At 41.2% G+C, this 16,787-nt stretch overlaps 1 protein-coding gene across 1 annotated transcript in view; it reads right to left on the reverse strand.

The window, feature by feature from the left end:
• The window catches only part of TMTC1 (transmembrane O-mannosyltransferase targeting cadherins 1), a 1,415,052-nt gene that overhangs the window by 47,897 nt on the left and 1,350,368 nt on the right, over positions 1-16,787 (reverse strand). The window contains exon 18 of the mRNA XM_085652351.1: positions 15,506-15,628. Coding sequence (XP_085508477.1) covers positions 15,506-15,628 — 123 coding nt within the window. The remainder of the gene's footprint in view (positions 1-15,505; positions 15,629-16,787) is intronic.

Below are 16,787 nucleotides of genomic sequence, written 5' to 3' on the forward strand. Positions count from 1 at the left end.
GTAGTTTTTGTGTTTAGGGCTCGGGGGGGGGGGGTCAGAGTAGTTTTCAGGGCTCGAGTGTGGGTTTTTTAGGGCTCATCAGGGGGTCAGGGTAGTTTTTAGGGCTCAGGAGGTTGGGGTAAATTTTAGGGCTCAGAGGGAGTCGGGGTAGTTTTTAGGGCTCGGTTTGGGGTGTAATCTTTACCACACATAACCCTTTACCACAAAATTATGTGGTAAAGGCATGCGTGGTAAAGGTGTGCATGGTAAAGGAATGCGTTGTTCAGACGCATTTGTTGTTTGGGCAGCGTTGTAGAGGCATGCATGGTTTATCCTTGCATGCCTCCGTCATACAACCGTGCTGATCCAGGGATACATTGAAGTTACATGAAACTTGGAATTACTTCATAACACGGACCTGTGATGCTGTTAGAATGAAAACTTGTCTGATTACTATAACCACCAAAGCATAACATAAAATATGCTATCAAAGGCATCTTGCCATGAAAGGGAAATTGATGCCTTCCCCAACTTACAGACACTTATGTGCGAGTAATGAAAGCCTGCTTCTCAGTCTCTCAGCACTTGGGAACACATCAAGCTTTTTAAATGTTACTTGAAATGAGATTTTGGGCCCTTTAATAAGCAAGGGACACTAGATTGCGTCCTCTCTAGCTCTGTTCTCATTACAGTGTGGCCTGCTGTGTAGTGCGCCTATCATAAACAATGTGCCGTCCAACATATGTGCAAATGTCATGTCTACCCAGTTTGCCTTTTCCCTCACATAGAAATTACATGGTATGCAGGCGGCCAGCTGGTATGTCAGTTCTGTTTTTTTCATCCCTGCATCTGTCCACATCCTATCTTTGTAGTTTCTTTTTTGCGTCTGTTCCACACATTTAGGGCCAGATACATCAAAGGGTTTTTCCCATTCTGTGTCTATGGGAAATTTGTTGATGCCTATGGCCCTTACTACCTTTTCCATGCCGATACATTTTCTTATCACCTTGTGCCTCTGGTGCCACTTGCTTCTTTCTTGTTGTTGATCATGATTTATAGTTGTAAGCGTTTATTTCTATTCTAAAAAATAAGTGCCGCTTGTATTGGTTTATCTTGGGAAGAAATGTTAGATGTCTATATCATTCTTTCCCATTCCCTCATTCTTTTTGTGTCTATAAGCCTTAATATTCTTGGTTTCCTATTTAAAAAAATGCAGTTTAAATCATTCTTCTGTTTGGGAAAGTGTTGCTAAACTAGTTTTAATTTGCCTTATCCTTCAGGGGATGTGGCCTCAAAAACTGGATAAAATACCACTAGTGGCTCATTCCCAAAAATATTTGAGATTTTTTTGTGATTCTGGAGCTATGCGCCATTTGCACAATGCCAAGTGGTGCAAAATAGCAAATACCAGGAATTTACAAATGCCATTAAAGAATTAATATTTAGTGAACTAGAAGCACATTTCTATTTTAGTGATTCTGTTAATAAATGTGCATTAGACATAATGTGTCCTTCAATCTTCAGTCGGTGCCTGGTGACAGCAGCTGGCTCCTAGACTGATCTCAGGTGGTTGCATTACATTTGTCTTTGCAACATACCCAGCGATTCCTATCTGTCTGCATACACATGACATCCTCTTCAAATCTATTTTAAATTGTAAGAAGATTTCTGTGTGTTAGCATGCGTTTTATTGTTCAGTAGTGTTGGCAGACACTTGTATATGTGCAATGTTTATCCTGGGTATGACTGGTATAGCCCACTATATTGACTCTTTATGGCAAGATAAAGGGTTCATTATGCAGGACTGGCACTGTAATGATGTTAAAGTGGAAAGGGAAAGGAAGAATAGTGTAGAAGGACTGACAGGTGGGAGATATATGTATGGGAATACATTCAAACTGGGTTGTTTAGAATTTAACCAGTAATTTAACAAATGTGCAAGAAAGGTTGTTATGCAAATACAAAAAAGATAATAGGAGATTGGGAGAGGGCATGGGAGGGTGGGACATCTGAGTTTGTTTACAGAGTAGATATGGGTTTTTCAAAATCTAAGCCAATCACGGAAGTACAAGGATGCACCTGTAGTGGTGATCTTAAAATATGGATTAAATGTAATCTAGCAACAGTTTCTTAGATTGTGAAAAAGACTGTGTGTGGGAAATACTGTATAGACGACATGGACGGGGAAGAGATGTAAGTAACCTAGGAGGTATGCTGACATTTAGGAAGGCATTAATCTTTGATAGTGCTTGTGAAGAATTTTGTCATTTAGTCATGTATTTGGATTTAGCATAAATTTGGTCCAATTTATTTAGTTTTGTGTTCTTCATCTGTTGTGGATCCTCTGGATTGTGTTGGGTCTTATGTTTAGTGCAGATTAATGAATGTTAGTGGGGATTCCAAACTAAAACCATGGCAGGGACAGAGTTATCTTGAACAGATATGAGGTAGGGATTATGTTTCTGTATATTATTTTTACTAGCATGAGAAGGGTTCCTGATCTCACATCTGTTAGTAGTGCTCAGTCAGTCATTAAATTTGTGATAGTCACATATAATTCAGGCCCTCTCATTGTTGTTTCAAACGGGCTGTACACATCTAAAGAATGTTTTTTTTAAGTTAATGTTTAAATGTAATTAATTGTGAAAGTCATCCACAGCTTTAAGGTTATTGAGGCATGCTGTAGAGTAGTCATCAGACCAGATAGTGAAGATTAAGTTGGATCTTACAACATGGGATTTTGGAGATTTGATCACTAACTCCCATTTTGTGGACTACTTGCAAGATCAAGTTGGGTAGCTCTTTCTTCCACATGTGTTTCCAGAGTAATGCAGGATGAATTTCAAGAATATATTCACTGGAATAATCCACAGTTCATAGGTTACGACGTCATTTGTGGTACTTTGCAGCAGGCTCAACCGACTTTTCTTACTCTTGTTTTGCACAATATTCAAAGTGTCATAAAAACGGTAGGCCCAAATTTCTGCACCACATTTAGCTCTTGACACTGATTTGGCTTTGCATATTCTTAGTGCAACTGTTATTTCATATTCTTCCATGGTTTATGCTTAGTTTGGCCAAGCTGCTTTCTTTATTTGATCAGGCTGCAAAAGTGATAAAGATAATTCCTAGGTAGTGTTAACATATGACCTGGGTTAGGGTTTTATTTTCAATATGCATCAATCGCATCTTTGGAGGGTGAGAACAAACCCCTTTCAATAATGCAAGATCTGTAGTTGGTTTCTTTTTTCGTACTTTCTCACTTGTGCATTTGTGAGGTACACTAATGAATCTTAGCACAGCCTTATCTAAGTCTAGAATGGAACATTTCTGTTAAAGGGTGTTTTTAGATCCATGTGTACAAAGGCTGCTCTCGAAGGGATAAGAAATGCATTCAAGCACTTGTTGATTGTCAAAATTCAGCCACATTGGCATTGGTCAATCTTCCCATTTTCATTTGTTCAGTCCTGCAGCTGGTCATCTATAGTTTTGGCAAAAACATTTAGATGTATGTTAATCAAGGAAATTGGTAAATGATTAAGTTATTTTGGTTACTGTTTTTAAAAATGTGTGCCACTCTTCCTTTTTAACAGGTGTGAGATATTGCAACTTCTTTTAGAAAGCAAACACAAGGAGATGATGGACGGAGCGCTGAAACTTTTCAGACACTCACCCCCAGTCACAGATCTGGGTTAAATCCATCATTGCTCACTTCGCCACCCCAGTTCAGACCCAGCCAAATGCAAATCAGCCTTAACCCTGTTCCTCAGGGGAACAGTCCAGTCTTCTAGAAAAGCATTAAAGAATCTAGTCAAGGATAAACTTAAAATAATATCATTACACTTTATCGGGCTGGGAGCAATCATGTGTCTCTTATATGTTTTCAGTCTTTTCAGCTTTTCAAGTTCAACAGACTTTGCAACATGAAATTGTTAGCTTATAATTTTTGGTCCCCCTTATCAAGCAGTGATTTATTTGGTTACAAGTTGGCTTGATTCGGGCTCTCCAGAACTGTCTTCTTTTGATGCAAAATAGTCTAACCAAATTTACGCACAATTCTGCCAAGCCAGAATTTAGTATTGATAATTTCCAAAAGTGTTCCCAAATTTGGAGATGTGCATGACCCATGGGGATCTCTGTATATTGATAGGAACTATGATCATGTAGGAAACATTTGATGGATCAATTCAATTCAATTCAAATCATCTTTATTCGAATTTTTCAAATTCATAAAAGCAATCGCATATATACAGACCCAAATATAATACCAGTATATATTTGTACAACACACAATACATGGTCACATATTATTTTGCGCAAAAAATATTTCAAGGGTTTTCCATTGTTTTGCGTACATAAGTTACAACTCTCAAAATGGTGCTAACACGAAAAATCAATTCATCAGTTTCCAGGGTGAGCAGCATCACATAAGATTGTTCCAGAGAAAGTGGTCTTTGTTTTTTAAAATATGGGAGTAAAAACCATTTAATATATTTTAAATAAAATTTACAAAAAAAGAAGAAATGTAAATCATTTTGTAAACTCACTCCATCACATGGGCATAACATATTATCTGATTTCGAAGAAAAATAACCTAATGGAAAACATAATAGAAATCTGACAGTACCTGCCCTTAGACGAAGCAATAATGATCTTTCCCAATTTATCATTGGTAAACAAGTCTTTGTTTATATAGGCCTGGACAGTTGATTTGGTTAATTCCACTTTCAGTCTCCTGTTACTATAAAGTGCATACAGTGCAAGCTTAATTTCATTTTTATCTGTGGGCTCAATCTTAGTAGGATCAGTAAATAAATGACCTTTGCCCACACTACATAGTAACTTAAAAACACCAGCAAGCCATGGAATTCTCAACCCTTTCTGACAATTTAGACAATCTCTTATAATTTCATGAGTTAAAGAGGACGCTGTATTCCTCCAAATTGCCAGCCAGAACAAGGCAGGTCTCGTTGCTATAAAATCTGTTATATAATGCAAATTTAATTCGCAGTGACAGATATACTCCGATGTAGCAATGGGGGCTCCAAGGAGTTTCCTACAGAATCGATTTTCCTCAGTTTGAATACTAGGAGTCTTAGCCAAACCCCATATCTCGGCCCCATAGGTTGCTACCGGTGCACATTGCGATTTAAAAATGTTTAAAATAGCTTTAGTAGCTCCTATTTTCTTTGGCCGTGGGAGACTAAGAATAGAATTGATGGATCATACAGTCAGCCATGGCTGCTGGTTACCAAACATTTAAACATTTTTTGTTTTTCAATAACAAACTCCCAAAGTGTGACATTGCCTGGAAATTTCTACATCTCCAAAACCCATGTCACCTGAAACATACAAACTTAACACCTGTCGGTCCCCTTCACCGAATTATGGTCTTGTAATTTATATAAATACCTGCAAGTTTCTCACATATGAACCTTCAAGGAAGGCTCACTGCCCTTTATCAATTAAACCAGGTTTGTAAAGCGTGGCTATCCAGCATAGGATATCCAGGCAATGAGAGTCCTGCTGCATAGGCAGGGCTCAGTTGAACAGCCAAGTCTTGAGTCCTTTCCTGATTTCCAGGACTTGGCTGCAAGGCAGGGGAAGAAGCATCCTCCGCAGTTGCTTCAATGGATGCCAGTGGTGTGGGCGAGGGAAAGGGAGGCAAAGCACAAGTATCTGGTGGGTTGGTGGAAGTTATGGCAATGGCTGATGTATGCTGACCCTTGGTTGTGCAGGGCTTTGTAGGTGGGGATCAGCATCTTAAAGTAGCATCTCTTCTGAAAGGGGAGTGAGTGGAGCTTCTTGAGGCGGGGGCGATGTGGGTCCGCTTGGGGAGGTTGAGAATGAGTCTGCTGCTGAATTCTGCATGGTCTCTCCTCAGGAGGTGCAAGGTAATCCCTGCATAGAGTGCATTGCTATAATCCAGCCAGCTGGTGACTAGGGCTTGAGTGATTGATCTGATGCTGATGGAGAGCCCCTAGAAGATCTTGCAGAGCATGCAAAGAGTGAGGAAGCAGGCAGAGGAGTCTGCATTGATCTGGTTTTTCATGGTGAGCTTGGTGTCCAGGATAATGCTGAGTATGTGGGCGTGGGCGTGGTCTGTCGGAGTGGGTGAGGGTCCCAGTTCGGAAGGCCACCAGGAGTTGTTCCACGAGGAGGTGTTGTTCCCGAAGATCAGAACTTTCGTTTTGCCTGTGTTGAGTGTCAGGCAGTTGTCTTTCATCCAGTCGGCGATGCTTGTCAAGCACCTGTGGAAGTTGGCCCTTGAGGAATCTTCTGATAGCGAGAGGATGAGGTGGTTGTCGTCTGCGTAGGATATGATGTTTACTCCATGGGTTCTGACCATGTTGGCCAGGGGGTCCTTTAGGTGTTGAGCAGAAAGGGGCTGAGGGAAGGGCCTTGAGGGACATCGCAGACGATGCTCTTCTGTTTGGAGATGAAAGGAGGGAGGCAGATTCTCTGGGTTCATCCGGTGAGAAAGGAGGCGATCCATTTGACGGCTCTTCCTTGAGTTACATTGTGGGGAAGCCTCTCGATAACAGTGTGGTGGGATACAGTGTTGAATGTTGCTGGGCGTTGTGAGGGAGGGAGGTTGCGAAAAATTTAGGAACATCCACAATTCGTTGAAGAACCTAACCTGCCAGTTAAATGGCCACAAAATTTAAATCAGACAACACAGAATAAGACAGCAGTTGTACATTCACTGACAATCTCCTGTGTGGATTGAAGATAGAAGTAAGTCGACGTTTCGACCCCTATTAGAGCCAGCAAATTGGTTTGCTTGGGGTTGGGGTCTTCATCAGGACCAGGGAAAGGGCTTACACCTAGGAGCAAGGGTCAAAGATGAAAAAAACGTGAGGTGTGTCTATGGTAAACCATTATAATTAAGAGAGAAACAATGATAAAAATTACCAGCATCAGCAGCAAGCATCAAGCTGGAAAATTGGGAAGGGGCCAGTCAGTGCTCCTGGGAAAAAGGAAAAGAGACGAGGAATACTAAAACCATACTTAAAAACACAACGAGTGTCAGTTAAACCTGAGTCACCAGAAATACTCACCCAAGGTGTAGTATTCCAATACTCGATAAGTGAGACAAGGGAAGGCTGAGTAAATCAGCACAGACACTGATCCATTGGTGTCCAAAGCTGGAAAGAAAGGGGGGGGGGGTTATTAATCTCCCACACTCGGATCCTGTCCGAGAACATAGCGCATATAAGGTTGATTACGCGGGAAAAGGTGAGTGCGCGAAACAGAATTAAATCGCAGCGCATGTCAGGTGCGTCAATGGCCATTAACAGAACATACAGGAGTGTGGGGAAGACCATCTCCACATAGTGTGTGGCAAAACTCACTTATATAGTAACAGAACGGAGAGAGCCACTGAGTCCGTAGACTGCAACATACCTCGAGGGCCGCGCCGAGTGAACTGACAGCTAACCCTGGGCTTCGTCACATGACTATAAAAATACGGACTAGTCGCGCGCACAACCAGAATGGTTGCGCCTTGATTGGTGGAGACTCAGGGGTGTGTGTGGTCACGTGTTCGTATGTGATTACACATCGGAACCGGGCCGGGCCGGGAGTCTTATAGCCGCAAGATTGCGTAGAAGAGAGAAGGAGGGAAGCGAAACCACAGAGGCTGCAGGCAGTAACATACCTCAAGGGCCGCGTGAGCTGGTTCTAGGTACATGACCACAGTACTAAAAAGCAATACAATAATATGGTTGCTGCAGTAAATGATACGGAGATACCTAGAACCAGCAAATGGTCCCTGCTTTAGACGAGCTGACATCAGCACAGTTAACACCACACACCCCTGAATTTCCACCAATCAGGGCACAATCTCACCGGGTGCACGCGCGTCTGTTGGGTATATAAATGATCATGTGACGCAGCTCAGGGTTAGCTGTCAGACCGACTCACGCGGCCCTTGAGGTATGTTACTGCCTGCAGCCTCTGTGGTTTCGCTTCCCTCCTTCTCTCTTCTACGCAATCTTGCGGCTATAAGACTCCCGGCCCGGTTCCGATGTGTAATCACATACGAACACGTGACCACACACACCCCTGAGTCTCCACCAATCAAGGCGCAACCATTCTGGTTGTGCGCGCGACTAGTCCGTATTTTTATAGTCATGTGACGAAGCCCAGGGTTAGCTGTCAGTTCACTCGGCGCGGCCCTCGAGGTATGTTGCAGTCTACGGACTCAGTGACTCTCTCCGTTCTGTTACTATATAAGTGAGTTTTGCCACACACTATGTGGAGATGGTCTTCCCCACACTCCTGTATGTTCTGTTAATGGCCATTGACGCACCTGACATGCGCTGCGATTTAATTCTGTTTCGCGCACTCACCTTTTCCCGCGTAATATATTAAGTTAATCAACCTTATATGCGCTATGTTCTCGGACAGGATCCGAGTGTGGGAGATTAATAACCCCCCCCCCTTTCTTTCCAGCTTTGGACACCAATGGATCAGTGTCTGTGCTGATTTACTCAGCCTTCCCTTGTCTCACTTATCGAGTATTGGAATACTACACCTTGGGTGAGTATTTCTGGTGACTCAGGTTTAACTGACACTCGTTGTGTTTTTAAGTATGGTTTTAGTATTCCTCGTCTCTTTTCCTTTTTCCCAGGAGCACTGACTGGCCCCTTCCCAATTTTCCAGCTTGATGCTTGCTGCTGATGCTGGTAATTTTTATCATTGTTTCTCTCTTAATTATAATGGTTTACCATAGACACACCTCACGTTTTTTTCATCTTTGACCCTTGCTCCTAGGTGTAAGCCCTTTCCCTGGTCCTGATGAAGACCCCAACCCCAAGCAAACCAATTTGCTGGCTCTAATAGGGGTCGAAACGTCGACTTACTTCTATCTTCAATCCACACAGGAGATTGTCAGTGAATGTACAACTGCTGTCTTATTCTGTGTTGTCTGATTTAAATTTTGTGGCCATTTAACTGGCAGGTTAGGTTCTTCAACGAATTGTGGATGTTCCTAAATTTTTCGCAACCTCCCTCCCTCACAACGCCCTGCACTAATCCCATAATCTTGCACCTATCACGTACCTTACACCTATATATCTTTGAAAATGTTGATATTGTGATGTTTTTGGCTTTGATTTAAATTGCTGATCTTCTGTTTGACTGAAAACTTGGATAATCAATTAAATGATGATCATACATGCAAGTAATAGGTGTTGTCGCTAAATTTGTTTGAATTGCTAACAAATGTATGTTCTTTTACATTTCCAAATTTGTTTCCACTGTGACAATTCTTTGTGTACCTAGCTATACCCGAGTCCAGTGGTCTACCGGGTTACCCCATTGATACATAACTCTTTTTCGAGGAGGTTAGCAGCGTTTGGATCATCGAGGTGGAAATTGAGTTCTCCAAGGAAGATGTAGTAGTTGAATTTGATAGTGAATGAGGCAATGAAATTGGTGATGGTGTCCAGTAGCTGGGGTGAGGTCCTGAAGGTCTGTAGGCGAGGGTGCATCTGACGGTGGTTTTGCCATCAGTTTGGAGCTCAAAGATGAGGTGTTCTCTGATCGTGGTGGCATCGTCAATGGTGGTGGTGCAGTGAATGGTTTCCTTGTGGATGATGAAGATCCCACCTCCGTGTTTGTTGATGTGGTCTCAGTATGTTATCTTGTAGCCATCGGCAGTTGCTGAGGCGATGTCGGGAAGCAAGATTGAGCCAGGTCCGGGTGAGGCTGATGTTGGGGTGAGCGACATGATGGTGTCCCATATCTCAGTGGCGTGCTTGCAGAGAGATCATGCATTGAGCAGGAGGCAGCGGAGATGGTCTGGGGTAGCTGTGGTTGGCATGGTTGCAGTTGTTGTGCGTGCTGGTGCTCTGGTGTTGCCGGAAAAGCGGCAGTGCTGGCAGGTGAAAGGTTCAATTAGAGATCAGGGAGAGGTGTTGCAGCAGTCGTTGTTTTAGAGTCCTTTATCCAGGGCTCGGAGCTCGGCGGTGGTGCAGCTTCCGGAGTCAGGAGTTCCAGGGTTCCTGACGCTGGGCACGATACAGGTGTGACGGATGCAGACAGGCATGCCTGTGGAGTGCCGGTAGCGTGTCTGCTGTGGCCTCCACAAGTTAGTCCTGGGAGGGTGGGGGGGCGCTGGGAGGCACAGCGTGGGGCTTGGCTAGAGGCGGGAAGCAGAAGGATAGAGCAGGGGAAGGAAAGAGTGGGGGAAAAAATGGCAGAAAAACCAAGCGGGTGAGTGATGGTGAAACACAGAAACAACCACCAAAAAAAAGATAACCAACAGAATTAAGACAGGATAAACAGTGCATTGGACTATGAGGGGCTAAACAATAGCACAGTTAACAAAGCAAAAGAGAATACAAAGATAGTCAGTCAGTCAATACTTTATTTCGGCTAACAGTAGCCATAAAAGTCAACACATAAAACACAATACATGAATCCATGATACAAATACACAATACATAAGTCCATGGTGAACAAATTACATACAATTTATGATGGTGAATATTTATCCAAGATTAAGCAATACCAGATAAAATATAAATAACACATTAAATTAGCTAAAAGCCAGAATTCTTATAGTAAGTAATATAAAAAATGAGGTAGACTTGAGAATAATCTGGTAACTAAAGTAGTCCATGGTTCCTCTTTCTATGATTACAATTTATGACCACAGCGTTTCCTAATAAGGTATACATTGAATAAATATCTACTTATACCATATACCATTACTTGGGAGGAGTTGAATTTTAATATGCGCTCAGCTACTTTATATGACTCAATCCCCATATTCCTACAGAGGGGTTTAATCCAAGAGGTCCTTGGTTTCTTGTAAGCCGGACAGAAAAAAAGAATGTGGGGAATATCTTCCCTAGCCCCAAGGGGACACATAGTACACAGATCCAATCCATTTTCTCCAGCCCACCTGCATGTGTAGGAGTTTAACAATAGAACCCCATACCTAAATTGTAGATAGAGAGATTTTGCTAAGGGAGGAGCAATCTCATCCATAAATTCCTCAAAATTAGGTGAATCTTTTGCGTTTAAAAAATTCTGGGTCAAAGTACCAATACGAGAACCCAGGGTTAGTTCACCATTAACGTGGGACCAAAAGGTTGCCTTGAGGAGTTTTTTGGAAAACTGAGTCAAATTATGGGGCTCCTCCCAAAAAGTAAAAAGCCCTAATCTCTTAAACGATGTACAAATATATTTCAGCCATGGGGTTTTCAAATACACGTCCACTTTAATTAGTTCGATCAACCCATCCTTATAGTCTATCAGCTCAGGGGTTGACCATATCCTAATCCAATACAATAAGGGTCTTAGTGAAGCCAAGTGCTCTGTTCTTTTGAGATTGATGTCTAAAAACAGGGGGACAACTGGAGTACGAGTCGGTATTTTAAGTAGACTACGCACAAATGTATTTTCTATCATCCCAAATTTGGTAGAATTACTGTATCCCCATATCTCGGCACCATAAAGGGCTGCTGATTGAGCCTTGGCTCTAAAGACCTCCAGTGCTGGTGTAATAGCTTTGGAGCTACTTGCTCCGTGCACCTTTAGGATAGGGAAAGAGTTCTGTTTGAGAGACAGTAAGCTTTTATTTAGCTGGCCTTGCCAGGACAGCTTGTTATCTAATATCAAACCCAAATAGTTAAAACGTTCTACCTTTTCCAGTGTGCGGTTCTCTAAGAGCAAGTTTTTCCTAAACGTTTTGGTTGGGTTTATGGCCATGTATTTTGTTTTCATTGGGTTAATTTCTAGCCCCTTTTCCACGCAATAATTATGGAAGGTATTAACCAAATTTTGCAAACCTCTCGGGGTCTGAGAGATAAGGATAGTATCGTCGGCAAAAAGTAAGGAGGTAATTGATTCACCGACTAATTTTGGGGAATCGTGAGCACAGTTCCTCAGGTATGTTGGAATATCATTAACGTACAGTGAAAACAATGTGGGCGCTAATACGCATCCTTGACGCACCCCTCTATCTACAGGAATCGCTTTAGATAGTTCTCCTGCTTTTCCCCATCTGATTTTTGCATAATTCCCTGTATGGAGTTTGATGAGTTCATTAAGTAACTCGCCAGGGATGTCTAACTTCTTTAGTGTAGACCACAGCAACTTCCGGGGAACGAGATCAAAAGCAGCCCTTAAATCTATAAATGCAACATAAAGACTACCCTGTCTGATTTTTATGTATTTCCAACAAATACACATAAATCTGAACACCTGGTCAACTGTGCTTACTTTAGATCTAAAGCCAGCTTGGTATTTTGACAGTAGTTTCGTCTCCTCCATCCAAATTAAAATCCTATTTAAAATATGTCTGGCGAAAATCTTTTGTAAAACATCAATTAAACTAATGGGGCGGTAGTTGCTAGGATCATGGCGATCACCTTTTTTAAAAATTGTTATAATTTCTGCCCCTTTCCATGATTCTGGAATGGGTGTACCGGCCACAATTGCGTGTCTGCTGTGGCCTCCACAAGTTAGTCCTGGGAGGGTGGGGGGGCGCTGGGAGGCACAGCGTGGGGCTTGGCTAGAGGCGGGAAGCAGAAGGATAGAGCAGGGGAAGGAAAGAGTGGGGGAAAAAATGGCAGAAAAACCAAGCGGGTGAGTGATGGTGAAACACAGAAACAACCACCAAAAAAAAGATAACCAACAGAATTAAGACAGGATAAACAGTGCATTGGACTATGAGGGGCTAAACAATAGCACAGTTAACAAAGCAAAAGAGAATACAAAGATAGAACAATGACTATGCAAAAAGAAATAGTAACAGTATTGTTAACAAATAAGCAAAATGAGCAGAATGACCAAAACAATGGTTAGAGGAATAGCGAGGCCACAGCAGTGGGGGTGAGCTGGATATTAGGTTCAAATCATGGGCAATGTCTGGTGTCAAACTCTATTCAGTCTTCTATGCAATTCATATAAGATATTGATTCTAGGGCAACTATCCGGCTCCCTCCTGATTTACTCACGCAACTTCCAGACCATATGAGTCATCATTATAATTAGGTTTGGATCTGATGTGGTTTTCATTTCTGGTGTTACCATGACATATTTCCTAATACTATATAGATAATTACTTATCAGAGGTGGGCAGGCTTAATTCCTTCACTCTTCTTCCATTCTTGCTTGTTTTGGTATTTGACGTGTTGTTCAGTGAATCTTGCTCTGGTTTGTTTTCACCTGACAAAGCAGCTCTGGCCCACTTTCCTGAATAGTTGGATTTTCTCACCATTGCCGTAACATCAGTTAAACATACATCACTGTTCACCTAAAGTCAGTCTTGATTACTATGGTTATTAGAGTGCATCATAATTTGGTGTCAGATGCTTCAAATTTACAACCAATGAAAATGTTTGCAATGCAGACTCAATGATCTACAGATTCATTGTTTCCTTGTTTATGATGAAAGACTTTAAACCAGGTGATAGCAGTACACAATGTAGAAAATAAATGTTCATGGAAATCTGCAAGGGCTTTAACACATATGTCTTCATCACCAGAAACATGCCCCTTTTGCATCTGATTATATACTCACAGACGTTCAGGTCCTAACATGCAATATTTCTTCTTTTTGTTATCAGTAATTTTATTGACATACTCAATAGTTAACAAATGTAAACACAGTATTCTTTACATTCTTAACAGGATATTATTGGCTCACCAGGTGCAGCAAATAAATTATAAGGAAGGGCTAATGTAAGTAAGTGTGAAGCAGGCATTGATTTGTTAACTAAATTAATAAGTAGCATTTAAAGGAAGCAATGTAGTATTATATTTTTCTAGAGTTTCTTCTTGAGTTGTTTAACATGTGAGTTCATTGCATTAAAATGAAGCGCTTTTTATCTTGATTGAAGTCTACAGTCCATTTTTTGACAGCTATGAATATCGCCTTTAACACAAGTGAATTTTCCCTGCTTTGAAGAAAATTAGGTCATGTTAGATGGCTGCTAAACGTACCGTCACATTTGATCATACGGCATGTGTCCAGACTAGGGTTAGGCAGACATTGCGGGATTACCAAAAAACTGCCCTATTCCGCAGAGTTCCATGAATGGTGGAATTTTGACATGTAGCACTGCTTGCGCTGGCTTTTAGGCCGGGAGCTTGTTCCGTGCTGTCAAATCAGCGTGACCGGCACAACGTGATGCACCAGAGAGCACTGCTTCTTTGCTGCAGCTTAAGTAGATTTTATACTCGAGTGGCAGCTTTCTCACAGTGAGCACCACCTTTCGCAACGCAAATGGAAGTGACCTACTGCAACAGTCCGCGTTGAGAAATCTCACCAGGAGGCATTCAACCGCTTAAAAATCACGCTAGGGGATGCAAAATCCCACTCACGCTCGCCAACTTAACGTTCCGTGCGTGGGGAAAATCTCAGCCAAGAGCACAGAGTGGGTGAAACTCAGCGAACTCCGCTGGTGGAGCAGAATTTTTCATCCACCCCTAGTCCAGACACACATAGTATTGCTTGCTGTGCATTGCTGTTGGTGATGCTTGCGAATTCCAACAAGAAATGAACAGCAGAAGCTTATGCTCCCTTGTGACAGCAAAACCATTAACTGCCTGCTTGAGCCAACTAAGCTGTCCTCGCTTCCTTTTCTAAAATGTGGTTTCTTCAATTGCATTGAGCAATCACTCCCTGGTTTTCTGGATTGTGAACTCCATGTTGAATTGAAGCAAGAGACAAACCAAATCAGCAGTACAAGTCTATTAGCGTAATACAGCGCAAACATCATTGAATGCATGGGTAGCATTTGAGATTGCACTTCTTGTCACTTTGTAACTAAAGTGGTAAAAAGAGGTTTATTCTGACATGGAATTCAGGACCAAGAATAGGTCTGCACCACAGCGATGTTGGCTCCTACTCTCCCCAACCATGGTTACAAATTCCAAGGCAAACATTCAGTACCTGGATGATCTGTCAATATTCTGCTCTAATGCTGGAGAACGTTTTAGCGGGAAACATCAGCTGTACATTATGCACTACAGCAAGCATGCAACCACATGGACAATATTGAAAGCCATGTCATTGTAATTAGATGTATTGATGTACCTTCTTGGTATGCTTCAGACCCCAGCAGAGATCTAAAACAAGGGGTCTAAAAAGCAAAATACCCGGATATCTTTACCAGGGCATAGGGCATTGATTACACTTTTAACTAACACCTAATTTGGAGTCTGTCCAGCTTACTATTAGAAAAACACTTATTAAAAAAGCCAGCAGGGACTGATCATTCTATTTTTCTAGAATAAAACTGTAACCAAATTATACATGACATTTTAAAGTATCAGCAGTTATTTGCATATTTGTCGGTGTCTGTACATGTAGGGTGGAATCCTAATTTTCACTGTAAACAATTATATCCCAAAGCATTAAAGATAAGAATCAAATAGACAAAGGCAGAAATCTTCAAAAATAGTTCCACTTTGCATTGCTATCAGAATGTCTGTATTGGATGCAACGACAATTATTTCAACAATTTAGTTCCTAAAAGTATTATTTGATAAAGGAGCACCATACCTGAAAAGCCTCCTCAAGAAGATTTTGCTCCCGTAGCTGATTCCCTTTACTAAAATAAAGCTCAGAAATGATTTTTGGGTCCTTTGGTTTTAGCTGAAGAGCATTATCTATGGCAGCGAGTGCCTGAGGAAGAAACAAAGAAATGTAAACTAAATAACGCAATCACAAAGTATGAATCACAACATTACAAATGCTTTGAATAAAGCTATAATGCATTTGATGAAAGCAAGATAATCTATTCTGTCACGCATTTTCTTTAATTTTATTTTCATTTTAATTCTTCTTGTAGGCTTCACCTGTCTACTGTTATTCTTGTGTAGTACGTCCTCATGTACGAGCTTTCAAAGAATCGTAAAGGATGTACGTAACATTACTTTTCTTCCGTTCTTTTGTTTTACATTTATTGTAAGTCAGTGTTGTATTTTCAGTGCTGTTTCTTTTGCGCTTCTTTTTCTCTTTTTAAATTAGCAAATTGTTGGTTCTTTATATCTTATTTTCTTTTAGTAGCTCATAATCTGTTTGTTCAAATGTTATTTGTCTTTTATGTAGCCTCTTTATTAAAAATTGCCATTAATATGTATGTATGGCGAGTAATATCAAATTATATTTTCTTCTATCTCATTGTTTTCATATGGCTATGCTGTCTATTTAGGTATTTTCTTGCATTCCCTATGTTCTACACCATTTATTTGTACAATGGTTCTGCTTGATGCAGACTTTTATTCCTGAAGATTGCAATTTACTGAGGTTTTCAGATTTATTAATAGCCATATAGAAAACTGCAACAAATTATTTCGTACCAAACATAGTAAATGCAAGAAAAATGTTATTTAGCGCAAATATTTTCAATTTTGTTGACCAGCATCAACATTCACAAATCAGGAGGGGATGTTTAAATCTAGCAGCAAGAGAAAACTGGAGCATTTGATCTTCCATGTGTGCCTCTTTTCTTTTTTTACGAAAAAATAAGCATCCAAGACCTTTTACAGTATTCAGGAAGACCTGAAGTTATGCTAATTAAATCCATTGATCTGCAAATGTAAATCAGCAAAATACTTATGTGCAAACAGCAATAATAAATTGAGCCTCGGGATACATCAAACACCTTGAGCTAGGAGCTATTTAAAAATGTTTTGTTTGGTCGCACTATTAGCCTTCGACACTGTCTGTCACCTTAACCTACGCACACGCCTCCACAACGCAGGAATCCGAGACGAGGCTCTGGAGTGGACAACCTCCTTCCTCTCCGGTAGAAACACAGAGCGTCCGCCTCCCCCTTTCT

This window comes from Triturus cristatus, chromosome 4_1, assembly GCF_964204655.1.
Source record: "Triturus cristatus chromosome 4_1, aTriCri1.1, whole genome shotgun sequence".
In the NCBI taxonomy this organism is placed as follows: Eukaryota; Metazoa; Chordata; class Amphibia; order Caudata; family Salamandridae; genus Triturus; species Triturus cristatus.